This window comes from Leucopleurus acutus (assembly GCF_964270905.1).
Source record: "Leucopleurus acutus genome assembly, chromosome: 2".
NCBI classification, from domain to species: domain Eukaryota; kingdom Metazoa; phylum Chordata; class Mammalia; order Artiodactyla; family Delphinidae; genus Leucopleurus; species Leucopleurus acutus.
The window spans coordinates 177,900,273-177,924,652 of NC_139143.1; the positions used below are offsets into that span (position 1 = coordinate 177,900,273).

Genomic DNA, 24,380 nt, shown 5'->3' on the forward strand with positions numbered 1-24,380 from the left:
ATAAAAGCCAAGACTCAAGGTTTGCCTGAAGCTTAAATGTGTAATACTCACAAGTGCTTACTAAACATTAATTCTCTTCTTTCCTCCCAATCCAATGGCGGAGTCATCAAACGACCCATCAAACAACGCGATAACCCCAGGAAACCTGAAGGACTGAGACCGTGGCGACGCGGGCAATACAGTTGTAGCCGATGCACCAAGTGTCGAACGGGTCACGGAGCGCCTTCCGGTCTGCTCTGCCCTGCCCCACTTCCAGTTCCAGGGGTTGCGTCATCGCTGGGCGACCGGTTGCGCGTTTCCGGGAGAGACAGTGCTGGCGGTGCGATTCCGGGTGAAGGGAGGTGGCGCGAGGCGGAGGGCGGGGGTCGCGCGTCGTGGGGCCTGACCTCGGTGGCGTCCCAGTCCGCGCCCAGGGCTCGGCGCAGCCATGGAGAGCGGAGGGCGGCCCTCGCTGGGCCAGTTCATCCTCCTGGGCACCAGCTCTGTCGTCACCGCTGTCCTGTACTCTTTGTACCGGCAGAAGGCCCAGGTCGCCCAAGAGCTCAAGGTCAGTGCTGGCGCCCGTCTGACCTCAGCCGGTCATCCTGCCCGGGGTAATGGTGAGCCCCCGATTCGCCGTGGGCCGTTCCACCCTCGGAAAAGATCCAAGAGAAGGAAACAGGTTCTGAGAGGGTGTCGCCCAGCCGGTAGACGGAGGAACTAGGATCAGAACTCCGGTCTTGTGATAACTGCTTTACCGCCCCCTTTCTCCTAAGTCCCTGTCATTCAGAATGAATCTTGACTTAATTATTTTATTCGACAAATATTTATTGAACACCTGCTATGCGCCAGGCGCTGAGGGTATCGCGTGGGTGGAACAGACAGAAGCCCCTGACCTCATAGAGATTCCATTCTAGTCCAACCAGACAGACAATAAACAAGTCAATCAGATGGCGTGACACATGGGGATAAATACTACAGAGTAATGCAAGGAAGAGAGGAAATGGAGTGCTGGAGAAAGGGTGACATTTAAATAAGGTGACACTTAAATAGGGTGACATTTGAGCAGAGCCCAGGAAGACTTGGGGGCAGTGCAGGTGCCTGGGGAAGAGTAATTCAGACAGAGGGAACTGCAAATACAGAAGCCCTAGATTTACCCACTACATAACCACTCAGCTCCTTGCTTCTAAAAGACTTCCTTTTTATATTAATAGCCCTTTAGAAAATGCCACTCCGTTTCCTGAGCTGCACTTTACAACTTACACAACACGTTTCCATCTTGGTTTTAGTTTCTCTTCACAGTAATTTCTTGGGGTAGTTAAAATGACCTCCGGATTGCAGATCAAGAAATCGAGACTCCGAGGAAAGGTCTATACAGCTAGTCAGCTTGGAACTTAAACTTAGGTCTCTTGATTCCAAGTATAGGATTTTTTCTTGTTGACCACATTGCTGAGTTGTGAATGTGTGAGCAGCTCATGAGAGATGGACCTCATTAGGTCAGAGACAGGATCTTATTTACTCTTCTTTCCTTCTAGGTTCTAATCCAGTGCTTAACAGAGAGTAGATGCTCAGTAAATATTTGTGGATTTGTTTTAGCTGCAATTTCATAATACAACAGTTAGGGCTTAATTTGACATTTATTTGAAAGATGGATTCCTAGACCTAACTTCATCATCATCAGATTGTTTACATTAAGAGCTTAGAAACAAATGTGCGAACTCCCTGCCATGAAGGGAGTTTTGGAATCTGCCTGGAATGCACCTAGTTACCAAGGAATTGAATTTGTGGTGTGAATGACATCCTGGTGAGATGCCTTCTTGTTTGCTTAATTAAATAAGTCACTCCTGAAGTGATTGGCTGTGATTGTAACTGATACCTTACTTTCTGACTCCGAAGCAGAAATCACATTGGTATCAAGTTGGCGGGAGGTGGGATCCTCTGAAACAGTGACCCACCTTTGGGTGACCTTAAAAGCTTTGCTGATTAGTTCCTAAATGAGGATGAAAGAAATAGCCCCTTCTTGGAAAAACAGTTGGGACTTCTCATATTTTAGGTTCTATTTTCTTGATCAGATTATAACACTTACAGAGTAGGGCTTCTGTCTTATCCTTTTGCATCTCTCATGGTGATGGGAATGCATATTTATCACATGCCTACTATGTGCCAGCCCCTGGTCTGGATTCTTTCACACTTAAGTTTCATTTAATCCACATGAAAATCCTGTGAGATTGTTTCCCCCACCTCTTACAGGTTTTGAACCTGAGACTCAGATAAATTAAGTTGCCCAAAGTCACAGTAGATGCATTGAAGCTTGATTCAAGCCCAGGTCTTTCTGACTGAATTCCCCCTCCCTTTTTAAAAAAATTTAACCAACTATCCTATGGTGGATACTTTACTAGCTGTGTGACTTTGGGCAAATTACTTCACTTCTCTGAGCCTCAGTTTCCTTATCTGTAATTGGGGATAATAATGTCTACCGTATAGGGATGGTATGAGCATTAAATGGGGTTATGCATTTAAAGTGCTTAGCAGAGTGTCTGGAATGTAGTATATCTAAGTGCTTATTTATTTGCCAATTTATTCATCAAATATGTATTTAGTGCCTGCTATGTGTCAGGCACTCTCTCGGCACTAGGGGGACAGCAGTGAACAAGACTAACAAGGTCCTAGCCCTCCTAAGTTCAATAGTCCAGTGGAGGGAGAGACAGATAATAAAGGAGTAAATAAACTGAGGGTTAGTTGTTGTTATTGCCATTGTTTTTGTTATCTTCCCAGTGTACGTGGTTAATAAGCTTTTATTGACCTTGCTCCTGTTTTTTACTGCGTAGCAGCAGCTTAAACTTAGAGTGACCTTAGTATGTATCCAGTACCTCCTCACCTCTTTAGAGGTTACTCATCTGGCGTCTGTAAGATTTGTTGATGGAAATACCTGAAAGCAGGAACTGTCCTTCATTCATCCCTGAATCCCTAGCGCCCAGCACAGTGCCTGGCTCAGGAAATGTTCAGTGGTTTTATTAATTTTATCTTACTTTTGATGCAGCAGTAACAGGCTTGGTTGGTTCCCAAGCACAGCAGGTTGGAAACTGAATTGGAAGGGGTGGAGAACTGGGGATTGTGAGAGGAGGGTAGCAGCAGAGGTAACTGTGCTTGCCTGATTATGAGGGAAGAGAGGCAAACTGAAAAGTAGAATAGTGTTTGGCACCAGTTCTCGAAGCCTTGCCCTGTAATGCAAAGGCAGCCCTTTATTATAATGTCTCATGCAGAGCGTGAACTGACAAGGGCCCGGTGATAATTATACCTACCGTGGCCCGAGCCCCGACCATGTACTGGTCACTGCTTGAGGTGCTTTTACGCATAAGCCCTTTGGCTGCATGGTTCTGTGTTGTCAGGAAGAGATCAAATTACATTCAGATCTATGGGATACAAATTGATTAGTATCTTTTATATTTTTGTCTTAAAAAGTTAAAATGAAAAGGAGTGAATGTTTGGTTAACTGGAGGAAGAGTGTAAGTGGCACCCCCATTCTGCAGATGGCAGAGATGAGGCGCTGCCCCAAGCCTGTTTATATGGTTCTGGGACACAGCTTCGGAATCAGATTCTCCGTAGTCTCCTTCCTGCCTGATGTCCTTAGTCTCTCAACGTGAAAAACGTAAATAGTCTTTTTTTCTTTTTTCACTTGTTTGAGCATATCAGTGTTCAGCAGTCAGTTCAATGTGTTGTTTCCATTTAGGGAGCTAAAAGAATCCACTTGGGTGAAGACTTAAAGAGTATTCTTTCAGAAGCTCCAGGAAAATGTGTGCCTTACGCTGTTATTGAAGGTATGTTTATTTATTGGTAAAATGAAGAATAACTCCCTCTTCTGAAAGTTTGGTAAAGATCTTCTTGGCTGACATTGAGGGCCTTTTGTAGCCTTGGGGCAGTGGTTCAGAACTTGGACTTTGGGGTCAGAAAGACCTGTGTTACTGCTGTGTGATCTTGGCGAAATTATGCAACCTTTTCAAACCGTCATCGCTCCATCTCTAAAATATACGTTACAGGGTTGCTGTAAAACTGAAATGATGTGATCCGTGTAAACTGCTTAGCAGAGTGCCCCAAAGCATAACTTATGGTGATGATGTTTTCATCATGTTGATTAATTAAACTCACTCAAACGAAAGACAAAATTTAAATTACTTTAAAAGAAAGGGCGGAACAGTTCTTCAGAAATAAAATAATTTGTTTCCATTCAGGAGCCGTTCGGTCTGTTAAAGAAACGCTTAACAGCCAGTTTGTAGAAAATTGCAAGGGGGTGATCCAGCGGCTGACGCTTCAGGAGCACAAGATGGTGTGGAACCGGACAACTCGCCTCTGGTGCGTAGCCTTGCTCCACGGGCCCAAACCACACAGGTGGTCGGTTCAGGTGTTGGTGTCCTGGCCCTGTTTCCATGTCTTCAAGCTTTTCCCGAGACAGGGCGGAGACCGGTCTCTCAGTGCTGCTTATATTCTTGTGCATGGTCTGAGCACCTCGTCCACTGCCGTCACCTAGGCGTCCTGTCCAAATGTATATTCCTGGGCTCCGTTCCAGACCTACTGAGCCAGAATTTCCAGGATAGGGGACCTGGAGTCTGTGGATATGCACACTAAGTTTTGAGAAACACTGATTTATGGCATGGGTTAATGATTTCAGTACCTGTTAAGATAATTTCATGCTATTACATGGAGTTCCATTTTTCCAGCTGATCGTAGGAGGGTTTTGTTTTGGATTTCTATTTTATTTTAATTTTTATTGTGGTAAGAATACTTAACCTGAGATCTTCCCTTTTAACCAAATTTTAAGTACAACAGTACAGTCCTGTTAACTCCAGGCACAAGGTTGTACAGGGAATTTTGAACTTATTCATCTTGTAAAAGTGAAACTTTACACCCGGTGAACAGCAACTCCCCATTTTCTTTTTCCCTCAGCCCCTGGCAACCACTGTTTTACTGTTTCTATGAGTTTGGCTACTTCAGATACCTCATGTAAATGGAATCGTGCAGTACCTGTCCTTCCTTCTGTCTGCCTCAGTTTGCTTTGCTTAATGTCCTCCAGGTTCATGCATGTTGTCACATGCGGCAGGATTTCCTTTTTTTTTTAATTTTTATTTTTATAAAGGCTGAATAGTATTCCCTTGTTATGTATATACCACATTTTCTTTATTCATCTGTCGACAGATATTTAGGTTGTTTCCGTTTCTTGGCTGTTGTGAATAACCTTGCAGTGAACACGGGAGCACAGATGCCTCTTCTATCTCCTGATTTTAGTTCTTTTAGATATGTCTTCTGAAGTGGGATTGCTGGGTCGTATGGTAGTTCTATTTTTAATTTTTTTGAGGCATTTATTTAAGATTAAAAAAAATCAGTCTGTCTTACAGGGGCAAAGGGAAATAAAGATTAGAGGTGATCTGTGACAATACTTGTTGCCCACTGAGATCGCCTGAGAACCTAAAAAACCGAGCTTCCCTCTTCTGAGGCTCTGGACAATTGTGATTTCTGTTGTATTCTTCCACTCGCTTCAGACTTCAAACTGTCCTCCTGGCATCGAGGTGCTCTCCACCCCTGCCCGGGTGCGAGGTATCTGCCATCCTTTGTTTTATCTTGAGTTCTCTTGTAGGAACGACTGTTCCAAGATCATTCACCAGAGGACCAACGTGGTTCCCTTTGACCTGGTGCCCCACGAGGATGGCATGGATGTGGCCGTGCGGGTGCTGAAGCCCCTGGACTCGCTGGATCTGGGCCTGGAGACAGTGTACGAGAAGTTCCACCCCTCTGTCCAGTCCTTCACGGACGTCATCGGCCACTACATCAGTGGGGAGCAGCCCAAGGGCGTCCAGGAGACCGAGGAGATGCTGAAGGTGGGGGCCGCCCTCACGGGGGTGGGCGAGCTGGTCCTGGACAGCAGCTCCATCCGTCTGCAGCCGCCCAAGCAGGGCATGCAGTACTACCTGAGCAGCCAGGACTTCGACAGCCTGCTGCAGAGGCAGGAGTCCAGTGTCAGGCTCTGGAAGGTCCTGACACTGGTGTTTGGCTTTGCCACGTGTGCTACCCTCTTCTTCATCCTCCGGAAGCAGTATGTGCAGCGTCGAGAGCGACTGCGCCTCCAGCAGATGGAGGAGGCGTTCCGGGAGCACGAGGCCCAGCTGCTGAGCCGAGCCAACCCCGAGGACCGGGAGAGTCTGAAGAACGCCTGCGTCATGTGCCTGAGCAACTTCCGGTCTTGCGTCTTCCTGGAGTGCGGGCACGTGTGTTCCTGCGCTGAGTGCTACCAGGCCTTGCCGGAGCCCAAGAGGTGCCCCATCTGCAGGCAGGCGATCACCCGGGTGATTCCCTTGTACAACAGCTAATGGTCTCACGGCCCCACAGTGAGACCCACCGCCCTGCTTCAGGGCTGTTTATCTCCAGGCCTTTAGAAGAGCAGTGGTGGGCGGCTGTCATCTCACAGCCCCAGCAGCAGAGGGCGGCCTTTCCAACGTGCAGGGGACCTTTTCCGGCACTGAGCACAGACTCACAGCTGCACCCTGGGGCAGGCGCCGTGGCGCCGCGTCCCTTCCCTGGAGGCCCTGAGCGTGCGTGGCTGAGGACAGCTCACCGCTCAAGTGCCAAAGTCAGTGGCCTCCAGCTTTTCTGTTCTGGTGTCTTCTCGTCCTTTCTGGTGAGGTGTCGGTCCCTGTGGACTTGAGCCTTGAATGACTCGGCCAGAGGGGGGGCAAAGTTGCCTTGCGGAGCCACTTCTGAAGAGACTGCGCAGTCTCCTTCCCCCTTGCTTACAGCCCGGAAAAAAGTTGTCAGGCTGGACGCGTCACTCGAGTCCCTTTCCCTCACGTGCTGGCCTCCTACACGTGCGCACACGTGTGTCAGGACAAAAGGAAGTGAAATCCTGCATCTGCCCCCTGCCTGACAGGGCGGGACTCTGGTCAGAGAATGGAGAGAGGTCATTTGCGGGGGCACTTGGACCGGTGCCCATTCAGTGATCCCCGTGGCAGTGAGGATGGGGCCGCTAAGCTGCAGCCCTGCTGGGGCCACCACGGACCTAACGAGAGGGCCACCGGAGCACGCGTCCGCCCTGGCTTGGAACTCCCGAGGCCTGAGCGGGCTGAGGGCTCTGGTTTTCCCAGAGGAAGCAGTAAGGGCACTGCTGCCCCAGCCTCGGGCTTTCCCAGCTCCTCTCCAAGGCTGGCCCCACGGAAAAGAAGCAGCCGGCATCCTGAGCGCAGAGCCTCTCCCGGCCCCCCGGCCCACCCCTGGAAAGTTCACATCCCGTGGGTGTAACCACACCGCCCTTCTCATAGGCCTGCTCACCCCTCAGCTGTCCCGCTCGAGTTTGTGAGTGTGGAGAAGTGGGGAAGCCTCTCTCACCACCTCTGAGTGTCCAAGGCCACGTGCACAGCGCTTTCCTCTCTCCCTTCCCTGGCTTTGAATATCCATGCCCGATCCTCCTTTGTGCGGGGGAGATGGGGGTGCTCTCAGGGGGCTGACGCCGGTTCTCTGCGCGTCCAGCATGGACGGCACAAATAAAAGACGTTATAGCCACGTGTCAGCCTCTTGCTTGGAACGAGAGTTCAGCGGCTAGGCTGAAGCTGCCCCGGGATGGCATTGAGTCCTGTTACGGTGGAATGAGCTGGGGACCTGGAGGCCTCTGTGCGCCCTTCCTTGGCTGCAAGCGTGGGGGATGCTGGGGGGTGCTGGGGGGTCTCCGGTCAGCCTGAGAGAGGGCCACCCCGGAGACGTGCCCGCAGGTCACGCCTGGCCTCTCTGAGAGTCGTCTTTGAAGACATCTGTGCTGACGTCCTGAACACAGGCAGTGGGATTTCACCTGCTGGGAGAATGGGACGGGTGTTGGGGACAGCAGGGAGGACACTAACATATGTACCGGATGCTCTTTCAGGCTTAAATTTCATAGTAAGTCGATGCTCACAAGACCCTGCAGGCTCTCATGGCCTCTCATCCTACAGATGAGGAAGCAGGGTCCGAGGGGGGATGTTCACTGGCTCAAGGGCACACAGCAAGTAAGGCTGGGGGTGGGGGTGGGGTCCACATTTAAACTCCCAGCTGCTTCAGACCCCTGACCCTCCTCACGGCGGTGGGGCTAACGGGTCCCTCATGCTCACGGGAACGCCCCACAAGGTGCTGGTGCCCCACGTCAGTGGACGAGGCCACACTGGAGGAGGAGGCGGACGTGTGAACCCACTTGCCCATAGTGAGTCCTGTCCAGGGAGGCGGTAAGACCCTGGCTTTACACATAGGTGGCAGGGAGCGGGCAGGGAGAGGGGGGACTGATGGGGCTGACCTCCGAGCGTGTCAAAGTGTCTGCCGTTTTCCTGTGTCCTTTCAGCAGACACTTTGAACGAGGGTCCAGGTTTTAGAGGATGAATGAGCTGCCTGTGTGTGGGGACGTGGGGGGCTTGTGTGCTAATCTGTCAGAGTTCAGCCCTTGGCATTAGATTCCATGAGTAGATCTGATCACGTGATGGAAAAGCAGCAAAGGCAGCCTGCCCTTACCCCGGTCTGACTCAAATCCTGGGCAGACCAATTCTGTGTGGAGTGTTCCTCCAAGTGGAGTTGAGTTACCCATCGTGGGAGACACAGGAGCAGCACACCGTCTCTGCCTCAGGAAGTGGCAGCTGGTTGGGAACACGAACACACACGTACCCGGATTCCGGGTCTGAGGTCCACACTCGGTCCTAGCCTGGCTGGACTGAGACTGCCCCATGCTCTCCATCACCCGTGCCAGTTCCCACCTTCCATTTAAGGAGCCTCATCACCAGCAGGGTTGAAGGGGCTTAAACCGATCCGTGGGACTGAGGCTGGGGGTTGGAGGTGACTTGGAGACAAGGAACTGACCGTGGGGTTGTTGTGACTTTTGACTCAACCCTTATGCTCAGCCTCTAATCGTAGGCGGACAGCATTAGGCAGGGATTGTCTTGAGTGATTGCTCCTGGTGTTTTGAAATTCTGTGCGAGGCACTTGATAAGCATGAATGCGTGCAGTCCTGCCAAGTGGGTATTGTTCCCCCTGTTTTACAAGTGAGAACAGCGAGGGCCAGCAGGGTTACGTTTTGCCTACAGCCATGCATAGTCATGAGCCTGGCAACGTTAGACTCTCCAGGTATCGAGTATGTTTCTAAGATTTAGGGCAAACCAGCAGGGGAGGCTGTATCACCCCTGTTTACAGCTTGTGTGATTTGCTCAAGGCTATCAAGTTCTGACTATAAAGCCCTTTGCCTTTAGTCACATTGAAGCTGAGAGGCTAAGAGGGGAAATTGTTCAAGCACAACTGAAGCCAGTCAGCACCTTGACAGTCACGAGTCACATCCCCTGGTTCTGTAGACGCAGGCTGAGGCTTATCCTGGTGGAGCAGAAGCCACGAGGCAGCTCTTTGGAATCCTAAGTCATTCAGAATGGTGATGGGAAATTCAAACAGCAAACAACGTGACAAACCAGGCCAATCTCTGACATCCTTTGCAGCCCTGGTCCTAGGCTGGCTGTGGACAGATCTGATGGGGATGATCCCGCAGGGCCTCGCGAATGCTCAGAGGAAGAGGCTGTCAGGTTTGGTATCCTTGCTGGGCATTTGTTCATCTCAGAGACATTTGCTAAATGTGTGTTCTGTGCCTGGGGATGCAGAAACAAATATGATGCAGTCCCTGCCCTCGCTCAGAATTTTTTTTTTTTTTTTTCGCGGTACGCGGGCCTCTCGCTGTTGTGGCCTCTCCCGTTGCAGAGCACAGGCTCCGGACGCGCAGGCTCAGCGGCCATGGCTCACGGGCCCAGCCGCTCCGCGGCATGTGGGATCTTCCCGGACCGGGGCACGAACCCGTGTCCCCTGCATCGGCAGGCGGACTCTCAACCACTGGGCCACCAGGGAAGCCCTGAGAATTGTCTTTTACTGTGTCCTTATTGTTTGAAAACGACTAAGCCCCACGGGTCGGATGGGTGCCTCTCGGCTGTTGGAGTGTTTGTGGTTCACAGAATGTCGCAGCTGGGATGGCCTTTGAGATTAGCCTGGTTAGAGCAGATTCCCTGACCATTCAAAATAAAGCAACCAAGGGCAGGGTATCCTTGCCGAAGGGGAGCCAAACAGAGAACACCTGCCCCACAGAGCCTAGAATGATCTATTTAAAACACCAATCTGACCACGTCCCTCTTCTGCTTGAAGTCCTTCCCCTGGCTCCCTGTCACCTCCAGGGTCCAGCCCTGGTTCCTGCAAGGCGTATGAAGGCATGTGACCCAGCCCTTGGCCACCTCTCCAAGCCTCTCCACATCTGTCTCTCTCACACTTGTGGCTCCAGCCACACCGAGCCGATGAGCTTCCTTAAACACGTTGCTGTTCCTGCCTCCTAGCCTTTGCTATTGCCGAGTCCTGCCCCTGGCGTTCTGGTCCTTTCTTGACCTTGCTAACATCTCCTCACCCTTCAAAACTCAGCTTTAGGTGTCCTCTCCAGAAAACCCTTCCCTGACTTTTCCCACGCAGGCGGGGTTAGGTGCCCCTCCCCTGAGATTCCATAATCCAGTCCTGTTCCTGCTCTGAACCCATGTCTTGGGCAGGAGCTGTATCTTATTTCTGCTCCAGCACAATTTTTTTAGGTCATCACTCTATACTCGTTAGAGCTAACATTAGGGCTTGCTCTTTGCTAGGTACCGGCGAAAGACTGGACGCGATCAATGTCATTTAATCCTCACTGTGAGCTATGTGTTTGTATTATTCTTACTTTAAGGAAAAAGAAGTGAAGGCCCAGAGAGGTCAAGTTGTTCGAGCACCCAAGAAAGACAGGATTTAAGTCCAGGCAGTCTGACTCCAGAGCCCGAGCCCTTAACCACTGGAAGTACATGGAATGAATGAGAAAACCAATGAATGAGATAGTGGATGTGGGGCCAGCAATCCTGGGAGGCTGCCTGTGGGAGTTGGTTTTTGGACCGGAGATGAGGGCCATGGCTTGGTTGTAAGGAACAAGGGAAGGGCCTCTCTGAGGGCCCAGATCCAAGATGGATTGTGTAAGAGAAACATCACGTCCAATGACCTGCCCAGAGCTTTGAGGGCTCTACACAGGAAAGTGAGGACAACATCATTGCGTGGTGGTAAATGGTCCGGACTGGGAGCCCAGAGGCTGCCTTTCTCTCGGGTCCTGGCTCTGTTGCTGTGTGATCTTAATGGAGTGATGTAACCACTCTAGGCTTCACTTCTGTTTGTGAAAGGAGCAGATTGGATTAGACGCTCCCCAAGGCTCCACTCAGCTCTGCCATTTTGCATGTCTGTGACACAGCGAGTGGATGAGGAAGGAGGGAGAGCAGTTTCGAAGCCCTGAGATGAAGACCCTCTTCAGGCGAGCTGTCTGCCGCAGACTCAGAGCCACGTTCCCGGAAAGCCCGGGAGATCAGCACATTTTCTCTCTAATTAGATAGTGTTAACTTATCAATTTTGAATGAGCTAAGTTTCCATGTACGATGTCCTGAATCGCTCCCCGGGGTGCTCATTAGTCATTTCTCTTGCAGCTGCTGCCTTATTGTTCTTCAGATGCCAGCCGAGGGACCTGGCATTTCCCTTCCCCGAGAATGGGGCACGTGAGGCCAAGCCAGGGACACTGGCACTGGTCAGAGGGGCTGCCCAGGCCTGGGGGAGGGCCCTCAGCTCTCGACCTTTACCCGGTGTCCCTGCCAGAGCCACTGCCTCACATTAGGTGCCTCAAATCCAGATTCCTCTAGGATTGGGCTATGACCCTGGAGGGCCACAGCTGAACTCAACAAGCACTTATTAAGCACCTAGTGCACCAGGCACCTTGGGTCTTGAACCTGAATGGTCTCTAGGCTGGGGAGAGCGGGGTACATATGAAGTCATACTAATGTTAACGTCCAAATTGCCATAACTTCAGCCTCCCACCCACCCCCCATGGTCTTCCCTGGTGTTTAAGGTGCTTCACAGGATGGGGCTTCATTCATGCTTGCAGTAAGTTGGCTCACAGTCTGCATTTCTTCCTGCCCTTCCCCACCCCAGGGCTTGTGATGGGAGCCCGCTCATGCTGCAATCTCTACCACGACCTCCAGGTGGCGCTGTACTCCTATGGTTGAGGCCGCTGGAGGCCTTGCGGGAGAAACTGAGGTGGCGCTTCCAAGGGCGGGTGCAATTTTCTCTCTCCTGAGGCATGGGGCACAGGCCTGAGAGAAGAGCCTAAGAAGGACCCTGGGCTGCTGATCCCAGGTCCCGCGCACAGGCTGGGAAGGGGAGAAGCAGGAACGTTCTCTCTGGTTCCTTCCTTTCTCTGCCCAACACATCAGGAAGCCAGGTGCAGATGTGAAAATTCTGAGAAACCCAGAAAACTCAGGGGAAAAGAATCCTGCATTTCTCTCCCTATAATTTTCCAGGCATTCACATCTTTAAATATACTAACCATGATTTCTTTCAACAAAAAATGAGACATGCATAATGCATCGCATGTTCTTAAAATACCCAGATGACTTCACACTGGTAAAGGAGGCTTAAAAAAATTGTACGGCATAGATTTTGATTTTCTCCCCAGAAGCTTTCTCTTAGTGGAGAAATCCTGCTTCTCCCAGCCCGGCCCGCTTCCCTTGCTGTCCTCTCCTCTGCCCTGTCTTTGCCTTCCTCCCTCCCTCCTATGTGTCAAGTTTCTCTGTCCCCTTCTCGGCAAGGAAAGAGAACCGGGAACTGCTTTGCTTGGCAGTTCTGCCTCTCATCTGCCGCTGTTTGCCTCTTGCCTTTGAGCGTGCGAAAGTTTCTTCCTCTGCGTGTGGATCTGTCTTCCTCTCTGAGGCTGTTTTAGCTTCTCTCCTTCTGTTGGATGCTGTCTGTGAGTCTGTCTCTCCTCACATCTGTCTCCCCTGCACCTGGCTCCTACCTTCCCAGACGGCTCTCTCCTCCTTCCGGATCCCCTGCTCAGCCCAGCTTCTGGCGGGGCAGGGCGCGGAGGGCCTCTGTGCCCTGCGGTGGCCGCTCCCCCAGCTTCTACCCTTCCTACTACATAGGAAGTTCCTCTTCTAGGAAGAGAAAGCCCTTCTCTCGGCCCCCACGGGCCCTGGAGGGCTTTGGGCAGTGGGACTCACTGCATGAAGCTGTCCCTTCCTCTTATCCTAGTGACCCAATCAGCATCTCATCTGATCCTCCCAATCTCCCCTTGAGGCTGATCTGGTTACCCCCACTTTACAGCTGAGAGGAATTCTGGCTCAGACAGTGAAGTGACTGCCTGGAGGTCACACAGGTAAGAAGGGGTGGAGCTGGGATTGAACTTCTGCTTTACCCTCATCTCACTTGCTGTCACCAGGTCCAGCGCACAGAGCTCTGAGCTGGTCCTTGGGAGAACTGGGGTCTCGGTCCTGGCTCTGTTTCCGATCAGGCAGCTCATCTTTCTCGTTTGGGGTTGACTTCTCCCCACCATGCAGTGGGAAAATGCCCCTCTCTGCCCTGCCAACCTTACAGGATATCAAATGATATTGCATCCGTGGTGGTGGGGGAGGGGACGTGCTTGAATAACATCGTGAGGGAACCCAAGGGTCCAGAGCATGTCCAGTCCCCTCGCTGGGAACCTGAGCTCAGAGGTCAATGGCCACATCGTTCTGTCCAGGGTTGAGCCCACACAGGTCTGACCCCAGGTTTGGGGGAGAGTCAGGGTGAGGGCGCCTGGGTTTAAGGTGTAAAAATCTCTTCTGTTGTCACAGGATACTGGTGGGGAGTGTCGTTTACGGGATCCAGTCCTGCGTTCTTTATCTGAAGGGCCTTTGGGGTTCAGAGATCCGCTGGAAATTGCACACACAATTTTCTGTATCTGGGAAAGAGAATCCATCTCTTTCATTAGATTCCCAGAGAGGTCCTCAGCCTGCAAGAGGCTTGGGCAGTGATTTACATCTCCTCAGTTTGTGGGTAGGTGGAGGTGCAGAGACTAGAAGAGGCTTGTCTCTGCGCACCCGACTCCCAGATATCCTCAGGAAAGTGGTGTCACCCAACAGTTGTGAGCTCGGCCTGGAGTCAGACCTGCTGCCTCTCCTGGGCTGTGCTGCTTTGGGCTCGTCACTCAACTTCTCTGGCCTCAGAGCCCCTAAGGAGGACATAGAGAGAGATGACAATCCCAGCCACCTTCTGCGGTTGTCAAGCGTGGATATGTATTCCCGGGGCGTGGGAAGCGCTTCATAGAGACTGGGTGGGAGAGTGGCAGTCAGAGGGCTACCGTTTCTGAGCCTGATAGAGTCAGTTCCTCCTTAGTCCCCATTAGCAGTCGCGATTTGCTTAGCTCATTTTCTGGTGAGGTCAGGGGCTCTTCAGTCAGGGGACTTCAGGCCTCTCGGGAGCCTGGGTGGGAGAAACCTGGTATGCAGAGCCCAGGCTCTGGAGCCAGACCACGGTCCCCAGCCTCCTGAGCCTCCACCATTTGTCCATGAGGCTAGCATGGTACCTGCCCTCGTCTGCACCCCTGCCCCGCCGGAGTCGTGCCGACATGGCCATGGTGCGCAGCCTCTCGGCTCTCCTCTCCTCCTGGCCTGGGCCTGAGTGAGGCAACTGTTTCCCAGGGTGACACGGAGCCCCAGCACCTCCCACCTGCTCGTTCTGGGCTGGTCTCTCAGAGGTCCTAGGACCACACCCCACCGCCATCCTCTGTGTGAGGACATGCAGTGACTGGGGTGGGGGGAGGACAGTGCAGTTGGGACACTGGTGATCCCTTCTCACGTCCTGGTGAGATTAAGTTCCTCAGCTCCCCGAGGTGTCCTCACTATTTCTGAAGTTTTCCTAAAGAGCTCATGGGACTCTCACTTTGTGGGTTATTGATATAATAAAATCTTAAAAAAAAATTACCCTCGGACCTGTTTAGTTTAAAGGAACCCAGCAGACTTCATCGTTGAAAAAAGCCCTTTTATTTTGTGACTGATTGTGTGTGCGGCTGGAGCTTCCCTCCAGATACAGTCCCGAGCTACAGTGAGAAGCAGGGGTGTGAGACCCTGAGCAGGAGACCTGGCTCCAGCCCGCCCCATGGGCACCCCTTTCCCCACCTGTGATGGGAGGAGGTGGGACTAGATGAACTCTAGGGCTGGTTTCATGCGGAGGCTTCTAGAACTCTGGGCATTCTTTGGAGACCCTCTGGGGAGTATGAGGGGACCGAAGGGGGGCGTCCTGAGCCCCTATCTCCCCAGCAGCTTGCCCTTTATCTACTTTTTATCTCTGAAGGTTCCTTGTAAGATTTTATTTGAAGAAAGGGTCTTGGTAATTAAATAAAAAAAGCAAACTTTTGGGGGGAAGGGCTCTGCCTGCCACAAAAGTCCTGCACAACTGTTTGCTGAATGTAGGGAAGGTGAGTGAACTATTCTTGGGTTGTTTCTTGATTCTAGGTCTGAGCTACCCCCAGTCGGCTAACATGCTTTTCTCTCACTGTGTGTGTTTGTGCATGTGTGTGTGCACGCACACAGGTGTGGTGCGGAGGTGGGCTGCAGAAGCCTTGCCTTTCAAGGCGGGTGGGGAACGGGCTGCACCCGGGTTCCAGCCCCTGAGGTGAGAGGCGTGGGGGTGATGTGGGGTTTTATCTGGCCTGGTTCAGAGTGGTAGTACCCTTCTGGAGGCCACTTAGACTCTCTGGAGGTGACCAGCTGGCCGTTGCCATGACACCGCATCCTGGCCTCCCCTGCTGGGCCATCGAGGGTCTGAGCCATTCCTGGCAAGGCTCAGCATTCCCAGCACTCCGCCCCATGGGTTACTGGGCCTGAGCTGCCAGCAGATGCCCTGCACCCAGGGCTGAGACACCACCATCTTCTCTAAGTCTCGCCATTACCCTCTGATGCCATGGCCTGTGACTCAGTTTCCCCATCTGGGTAGGAGAGAGGGGAAGGGAATAAGGGGAGCAAATGCACGCGGAGCATCTGTTTTGTGCGGAGGCCCATCTAGGGCTGACTTTCCCTTTTTCCATCCCATCGACAGTAGTGCAGGGTTCAGGGCACAGCAGGGCCTTGCAAATATGTATTTTTAACCCTGGAACATCTGTGCTGAAAGGGCTCACAGAGATGGTCCTGTTCTGTGGTTCTCAATTCTGCAGAGTCCCAGGGTTTGGTAAAGGAGATTTCAGGTGAGGTTTGAAGGAGAAACCCCCCACCTTTGCCTCAAACAGGTTTTATCTACTTTAGATTTGAGAGATCTGGTTGATTTTGCAGCTGAAAAAAATGTGATTTTTCTCCAAGTTTCCCATTTTGTGATGTAGCGTCAGAGGCCTAGAGGCGAGAATCAGCTCATTCAAGGTCACAAAGAGAGTCAACAGGTAATAATAAGAACTATGTTTACTGAGGACTTACTGTGTGCCAGGCATACGATACATGTATAATCTTCCCTAGAGCAAACCACCGAGTAGAAATCATTATTACCCCCATTTGACAGATGAGGAAACTGAGGCACGATGAGGCGAAACAACCACAGAGTTAGGAAATGACAGAGTAGGAATTTGATCTTGGCTGCCCAGTGAAGGCCAGCCCCTTCACCCTGGCCTACTTCACTAGACTGCGTACCGCCAGGTTTCCTTGATGCGTGGTGGGGAAAGTGGTCTCCACTCCTGCCTTACTTGGTCCGTTCCTCCATCTGGACCTGGCATCTCCAACACAGCCCTGGGCATCTGGCTCACAGCCAGCCTCTTGGCTCTGTGGGGTAAGGCAGGGATGGAGCCCCAGGGTACGTGTGTACAACCATGTCTAGGGCTCCAGGATAAAGTGATGGCCCACTGAAGGATGAACAAATGGAGGACTGAGTGAGGCCTTTGAAATGGAGACAGTTGGGAGGGGTGGAGGTGGAGGAACACCATACTGATTCACACTTTCCCTCGCAGAGCTTCTGCGTGCCCTTGGAGGCATCACTTAGCCTTCAGGAACCTTGTCTGTAAAATGGGTCTGACTGTCCCAGTCCTGCCACTTCCGGAGGCTAAAGGGAGCCTCTAGGAAGGGAACAGTCATGGTAATGCCTTTCTGACAGTAAAATGCCATGTGCCTGAGAGGAACGTGTGGGTAAGGGGCTGGGTATTGAGTTAGGAAGGTGTGGTGCTGCCACCTTTAACCTTATTTGGAACAAGAAAAGGTAAACATGCAAACAGATGGGGTGTAAAACCCAGCTTCTCTTTTTGCTCTCAGTTGCTGTGTGTGCAGGGATTCGTCAGCCCTCTCTGTGCCTTTCTGCAGACCTTCAGTACAGCAGGACTGTGGTAGCTACTCAGCGTGAACACTGCTTTGTTACTCGGCAGTAAAGAAGGAGCCAGAGGAGTGTGAGATTAGTGGAGTGGTCTCAGCCCTGCAAGCTGTCACCACTGCGGGATGTCCCCTATAGGGGCCCGGAATCACAGCTGGGAAAAGTGGCTTCTCCTGGTTCCATCGGTAGCCTGTGACCTCCGCAAGTCACATACTCTTTCCGCTAACGGTTAAACAGGCATGCACTGTCTCCTCTTTCTACCTCAAAAGGTGTTTATTTTGAGAAGCAAGGTCGATAATGGATGTGAAGATGCTTTGGGGTGTGGTGGGGAGGAATGGAAAGACTGATACAAATGTAAGAGCTTCTTGTAACAATCATCCTGCTTGTTATGCTTTTGTTTTCTCTTCCAGCACTTGGCCTGGTGTTAACCTCAAAGCAAACACTTGGAAAAGCCTTAATGAATGGAGACAGGTTGCTTGTGGAGTGGAGCAAAGGAGGCCAGAGACCTGCTGCTTCTGCCACTGACAAGCTGTGGGATTTGGAGAAAGCCCCTGACCCTCTCTGGGCTTCAGTTTCCCCATTTCTAAATGAAGGAGGCTGGACTGGGTCCTCCTTAAGGATCCTCCCAATTCTGACGGCTCTGAAATAGGAATGAATGAAGTGCTACTGTTCTTTCTCCCTCATTAAGTCATTTCGCAAATGTTTAGTGCACCTCCTTGCTCAGCCAGGCCCCGAGAGCCTGATGCTAGCTAGCCCCATGTCCCATTTTACAGCTGAGATCATGGAAGTTCAGAGAAGGGATGTGACTTGCCCAAAGTCACACAGCTAGCAAATGACAAGGCTGAGATTCAAACCCAGGCCTGAATCCAAAGGTCATGCCTAGTCCATCTGCATCCCGGTTTCTCAGCCCCTTCCTCGCCTCTCCCCAAGGTGCCTGGCCTCTGGAGGCCTGGGATCCCCTTTACACAGTTTGGGGGAGGGGCTGGGCTGGCTCCTCTCAGGCAGCCTCTCTACCATATGTTTTGTCACTAAAAAACACCTCCCCCCTTCCGTCCAGCCCACCACTCACCCAGAGTCCTAGATTTAAGGTGCGAGTGAACCTGAGGATGCTCTTTCGCTATTGGTGGGACCCCTTGCAGGGCAGCTGGTGGAGCCAGTTGAGACTCACCAGGGGACCAAGATGTGTTTCCTTGCCCTGCCTTCAGCAAACTGCATGACCTTGGGATGGCTACCTCTTTCTGCCGTCAGGCTGGTCCTGCCGCGTGAAGGCGGTCTCCAGGGGGAGAGCAGGTGCTATCGGCGCTGGGCGAGGATAACGAGCCCTCCTCGCGCACCTTGCCCCCTCGGAGTTACCATCTGCTCGGCAGACGCGCCTCCCAGGACCCTGGGGTTGCCCCAGTCTCCCTCCCGGGATCCAGAGCCCGCTCCTCGGCTCAGAAGCCTCAGTCTCTCCCCAGGGCTCGTGGCAGTTGCTGGAAGGGAGGTCCCCAGGGGCAGAGAGCTGCAGGCCCGGGACGTCCCCGGCAGAGGCAGTGGACGCCAAGAGCCGGGCATCCCTGGTGAGGCCGGCGTAAGAAGGCGCTCCCCGCTCCTCGGGGAGGCTGGGCTGCCCTCCCCAACCCCCATCCGCCTCCACCCCGAGGCCCCGCGGGAGCCCGAGTCGAGAGACCTGGCTGGGAGCAGGGCCTTCCAGGGCGAACCGAGTGGGAGAGGGAGGGTGTGAGGCCCAAGGGGCCGGGCCCTGAGAGTCTAGAGTGGGGCGCAAGTGTGATGGGGGCAAGGGGTTCCCCGGTTGGCGCCGGCGGGGGAGACCGTGTCCGAGGGTCGCCGGGTGCCCTCCGACCTCTACCCCAGCATCTGGCCTCCGGGGAGACCTGCATCCATCTGTCCTTCCCCACGTGTGCGTCGTAGGTTCCCCTTCCCGCTCCCGGAATCCCCACTCCCCCCAGCTCCCCGCGGGAGGCAGAGCCGGTGGCAGGTCCCGCGCGGAGCCGCCGCGCACCGGCTCGGGACCCGGTAAACACCCCGCGGGAGGAGGCGGCGCCCGGAGGCCGCCGGGCCGGGGCGGGGCTCACGGGGGGCCCCTCAGCGCGGGCGGGACGCGGGTGCTGGGGGCGGGGGCAGGAAGCTAGCCGCGGCCCGGGCCGGCCTGCGCTGCCCCGTGACGTCGCTCGGCTTCCAGGGATCTGTCCCCGCGGCCCGGGTCCCCTCCGCCCCGCCCTCCTCCTGCCCTCCCCCCGCCCCCCCGGCCTCGCCTCCGCGCCGCGGCCGGCATTTCTCGCTCGCAGCTCGCCCGCGGGCTGGCTCTCGGTCCCGGCCTCCTTCTCCTCCCTCTGACTCTCCTCCTTCCCTCTCCGACCCTCTTTCTCTTTCTCCCCTCTCCCTCTCCGATCCTGATCTAGTCGTTCCCTCCGCCCTTTCTTCTCCTCCCTCTTGCCTTCCTCTCTCTCTTTCGGTCGATTCCCCTGCCTCTCATTCTCTCTGTGTCTCTGCTTCTCTCCCCGTTTCCCTCTCGGTTTCTCTCTTCCCCCTCCCTCCCTCCGGGCTTCTCTCCCACCCCCCACCCGTGCCCTCCCTCCACCCTCGCTCCCCTCCCCCTCCACCCCTCGCAGCCCAGCCGCTCGCAGCTCCCCAGTCAGCCTCCCCGAACCAGCGCCGCCGCCGCCCGCACTCGCCGCAGGACCGGCCTGCCCGGCTTCCCGGGGTGCGCCCTCCTCGGCCCCGCGCCCTCGGGGCTCGCTGGCACAGCCTCCTCCCCCGGCTCACGGCCCCTCCCGGCCCGGCCCCAGCCCAGCGCCCGAGCGCGCCGAGGATGTGAGTCCTGCTCGCCTCTGCCGGAGCAGCAGCCACTCGCGCGCCGCCGAGCCGGAGCGCAGCGCAGCGCAGCCTCGGGCGCTCGCGGGGTCGCTCGGGCCGGCTGCGCGCTCCTGCCCCAGCGGCGCCCTCCGGCCTCTCGCCGGCGCCAGCGCCGCCGCAGCCCGCGGGCGGTCCTCGGCCGGCCGTCCCCGGCCCCAGCGCCGCTGACCCTGTCCGCCGCGGGCGGGGACGCGGGCGGAGGAGGTGCCGCCGCGGAGCCCCCGGACGCGACCATGTCGGAGGTGCTGCCCTACGGCGACGAGAAGCTGAGCCCCTACGGCGACGGCGGCGACGTGGGCCAGATCTTCTCCTGCCGCCTGCAGGACACCAACAACTTCTTCGGCGCCGGGCAGAACAAGCGGCCGCCCAAGCTGGGCCAGATCGGCCGGAGCAAGCGGGGTGAGTTCGCGGCCACCTCCCCCGACACCCGTTTTCCGGGCACCCAGGCCTGGCGGAGGTTTGCGGGGTTTTCCCGCACCCGGGAGCCCGTTCCGACCCACTAACATCTCATCGCGCAGAATTGGACGGGGGGGGGGGATCCCGCACTGCGGGTTCAGCTCCGGCTGGCCTCGGGAACCCCTCCCCCTCAGCTAGATCCTCGTTGGGGTCACCCAGGGGGCGTGGCTGCATCTCGCTGCAGCAGGGGCTGAAAGGTTATATCCCGGTTCCCAAAGTTTGATTTTTTGATTTATACCCTGCCCCCGCCCCTTTTGTGCCCCTTTTGCGCAGTGTAGTAGCAGCTGAACTCGATCTACAACCCGGGGTGGGGGGAGTCCTAGGGCTCCCCGGGGACGGCGTGGGGAAGGGCTGGTTCCGGCGGGGAAGGCGAGGGGCTTTCGGATCACACCGGCTTTTCATTGTTCCTTGGCAGGGGGAGGGGGTTTGCCGAGCCTGGGCGCTCGGCGCAGGAGCTGGAAAAGCCCCGTAGAGACTGGGACGCGCGGGGGCTCTAAGAGGAGCTCCAGAGGCGCGGGGACAATGAGAAAGACCGATAGCTGCCGTGAGAGACTGAGACGCAGAGCTAGGGAGGAAGGCGGAGGGGGGAAGTAGCGGGGAGGCCGAGATGGGCAGAGACCGAGACAAAGCTAAGGAGAGAGAGTCAGAGCCGGAAAGACAGCGAGCCAGGAACGCAAGTCTGGGGAGGACAGAAAAGCAGCTGAAACAATGAGGGCAACCGACACCCCGGACACAGAGAGAGGCCCAGAGACCTCGACAGGTGACCGTCGCGCCGGGAGACTGATGGAGGGACCGAGGAAGGCGAGGCTAGGTAGAGATAGTGAGAGAGGTGAAGGACGCAGAGAGGCAGATGCGGAGAGGCGGGCGAGCCGCCGGCGGGCAGCGAAGGGAGGCTCCGACCTCTGTAGCTGCGAGTGCGGAGAGGCCAAGTCAGCCCGCTGGCAGCGCGGAGGGGGGCTCCCGGCCCAAGCGAGGCCAGAATCCCCGACGGGCTGCGCGCTGTGCAACCGGCCCCTGGCGTCCCTCCTCGCTCAGCGCACCTCAGCACCCCGCCTCGGCTACCGGCGCTGCGCTCGGGGCACCCGGGAGGATCCCAGGCCCGGAGCCCGTGGCTCCTCCCTCCCCTCCCTCTCCCGCCCAGGAGCCTTTTTTCCAAATAAATGCGCCCTCCAGGGTGGGTGGGGGCCGGGGTGAGGACCAGGCCGGTGCGCGCCTAGGCTGCCACCAGGGCTGCGGGATTTGTGCCCTCTTCGCTTCCTCTTCTCAGGACCATGCTGGGACGCGGCCTGGGGGAGGGGGAGTGGTTGAGAGGAAAGCAGCAGAGGGACCCCTGGCCGAGCAGAAGAGGATGGGGGCTGTGTTAGCACGCGTGGAGACCCCTTCCCTCTCCTTTCCTCAGTCTACCCGCCCCTCCGACCCGGGCGTAAAGCGAAACTTAGGGACCCCTGGCTAGGCCCAAGAGCGCTCACCTCTCCTTTTCTCCCCCTTTTTTTGCAGTTGTTATTGAAGATGATAGGATTGATGACGTGCTGAAAAATATGACAGACAAGGCACCTCCTGGTGTCTAACTCCCCTAAAGACAATGAGTTAAGGGAGAGAATAAGAATGAGAACGGCGATATCAGTTATTGGCAAAAAGCATGAAAAGAGAAAGCACTTTGAAATTTATTACTAGCTTGCTACCCACGATGAAATCAGCAACCTGTATCTCGTGTCAGGCCGGGAGACAGATGAGGCGTGAGAAGGAGAAGGCTCTGGGCTTCTTTGCAAAGATGAAAATTAAAAAGAAATTTTTAAAAATTAAAAAAATCACTATATATATATACATAAAGAAATAAAAAGAGAAGTCTCAGTTGCAGCTATTTGTCAAAATTAATATCCATTTCTTTTTCTATACAGTGAATATTGCGCAATTATAGATCTGGTTTTTGAACCACTTAAATAATGAAGCAGCAACACCGGGTGTTTTGAGGTGTTGGCATTCTTCGCTGATTTGGCTGTTCCCAATGTTTACATTATTTAATCTTGCAAAAATGATTCTGTGCACTTGGATGTGAAATGCTGTCCAGTTTTATTTTTTTATGTTGTTATCCTTGGATGTACAAAAAAAAATCAGAAAATGATCTCTATAGATATTGCATTCTATTTTGGTCATCTTTTGAAGTTATCAAGAATGTGTTTAAAACAAGACGAGAACTTTTCTAAGGAATCATACCTAGAAAATAATCATCGCTTTATTTTAAAATGAATTGTAAAGCCTGTGTCTCTTTGTTGCTGCGAGCTATTTGCCCAAGTTAATGCAAATGAACACATTTTATATGTCAGGAAAAAAAACCCACAAAAAAAAAACAAAGAAAAAAAAATGCTTGAGCTTTTTCTAACCTCTCCCTGCAGTCTGTTGTGTGAGCAGCCTGTTTTTTTCTCTAATATTGTGTCAGTTTATTCTCTTTAATGGACTGTAAAAAAATGTAATCACAAGAGTGCCAAATATCTTGAAATGCCAAAAGGCATTTTGGTTTCTTTTCTTTTCCCTGTGCTCTGAGTTCACGTAAAGGAATGCTTGGAGTGTCTTTTTCTGTTATTTATAGGGGTTCTCTTAGGGCACACCAGCTGCCTGTTTTGCATGGTATTTGCAAAAATGCCTCTTGCGTGAGGAATCTTTTCCCGTTTTTTTGTTTGCAACTTTGGACCTCAAGAGGTTTCTTCCTTTCCCTACCCTGTTGCCTCTTTTCTTAATTCAATATTCTGTATGTTGCACCTTTAACCAGCACACAGGGCTATTTCTTCAATGTACAATAAAAGAACTGTTCCTGTGTCTCACTCTCTTTTCTCGGCTTTGGTTCCCGGGAGCTTGCTTTTTGTCTGCTGGTTGCAGACGGGAAGGCGGGAACGGTAGCTTCGGTCTGTGAGGCAAAAAGGTGGTGTGGAGGCCACCGTGGGTTGGGCTCAGGTGATAGGAAGGAAGCTGGAGTGGCAAGGCCATCCCTGGAGGGCAAGTGCGTCCAGTTTGGATTTGCGTTGGGCTCTCCCAACTTCTGTTGGGTTTCTGCCATCCCTGGTGGGGTGTGGGGAGAAGGAGGGCTGGTGTGCTGGTTGGCAGGGAGTCAGCCTCGTGAAAGGCAAAGTTTGGAGGCTGGCAGGCTTGGATTCAAATCCCAGCTCCTTCACTTCCTAGCTCTATGGATTTGAGCAAGTCCCTTCACTTCTTCAGGCCTCAGTTTCCAAATCTGTGAAGTGGGGTTAATGCAGCTCCTACCTCGAAGGTTGTTGGGCAGATTCACACAGCACCCAGCACAGAGTAGCACTCAGCATCAGAGGCCCAGGTAATCCTTCATCATGGGCCACCCGTCCTCAAGGGCAGGGCTGTGGAGGACCTATGCTCTTTGCCCTGCACCTTTGTCTTCCTGAGTTCACAGGTCCTTCCTGGAGGGATGAGCCTGGTCCTCTGGGGCCCACAGCCCGATTGGATTCGTCTCAGGCTTCCCCAACTCAGCAGCCCTCCTCCAATCACCGCTCAAAAAGTCTCGTTATGAAAAAAAATTCTCAGCCCCTTGTTGGGCTCAGGACAGTTAATGGCAGTGGAGCAGGCCCCTGGGGGAGGAGGGGTTGGGAGAAGGATTTTGGCTGAAGAAAGGCAGGGAGAGGTTTTTTTCTCCTGGGCCGCTTGGCATCCAGGAGTCCCGGTGCCGCCGGGAGCTTTTAATGTGTTTGTTGTAAAACTGTCAGTCGGGGAGTCACAACACAGCTCACAGTGACAGGAGCCTGAGTGTGACTCAGACATCAGGTAAGACAGGCCTGGGTGGGGAGAAGGAAGGGGGGCTCCAGAGGGCCTGTGGGGAGGGGGGGTGATGTCTCAACCCCCTTCTCAGGGGTGGAGGCCCAGAGCCTCAGGGGGACCCAGTGGAGTCCCTATCAGGCATC

General features: G+C 53.8%; 2 protein-coding genes across 2 annotated transcripts; both read left to right on the forward strand.

Annotated features, from left to right (window-relative positions):
* Positions 1 to 307: 307 nt before the first annotated feature.
* Positions 308 to 7,469, forward strand: MUL1 (mitochondrial E3 ubiquitin protein ligase 1). The gene is made up of 4 exons (XM_082865065.1): positions 308 to 547; positions 3,710 to 3,797; positions 4,209 to 4,329; positions 5,609 to 7,469. The coding sequence occupies exons 1-4, from the start codon at positions 428 to 430 to the stop codon at positions 6,336 to 6,338; spliced, it is 1,059 nt and encodes a 352-aa protein (XP_082721191.1). The 5' UTR covers positions 308 to 427; the 3' UTR covers positions 6,339 to 7,469.
* Positions 7,470 to 20,236: 12,767 nt separating this feature from the next.
* Positions 20,237 to 22,795, forward strand: CAMK2N1 (calcium/calmodulin dependent protein kinase II inhibitor 1). Its single transcript, XM_082832299.1, has 2 exons — positions 20,237 to 20,403; positions 21,958 to 22,795. Exons 1-2 carry the CDS (start codon positions 20,238 to 20,240, stop codon positions 22,026 to 22,028), a joined length of 237 nt encoding a protein of 78 aa, XP_082688425.1. The 5' UTR covers position 20,237; the 3' UTR covers positions 22,029 to 22,795.
* Positions 22,796 to 24,380: the final 1,585 nt, after the last annotated feature.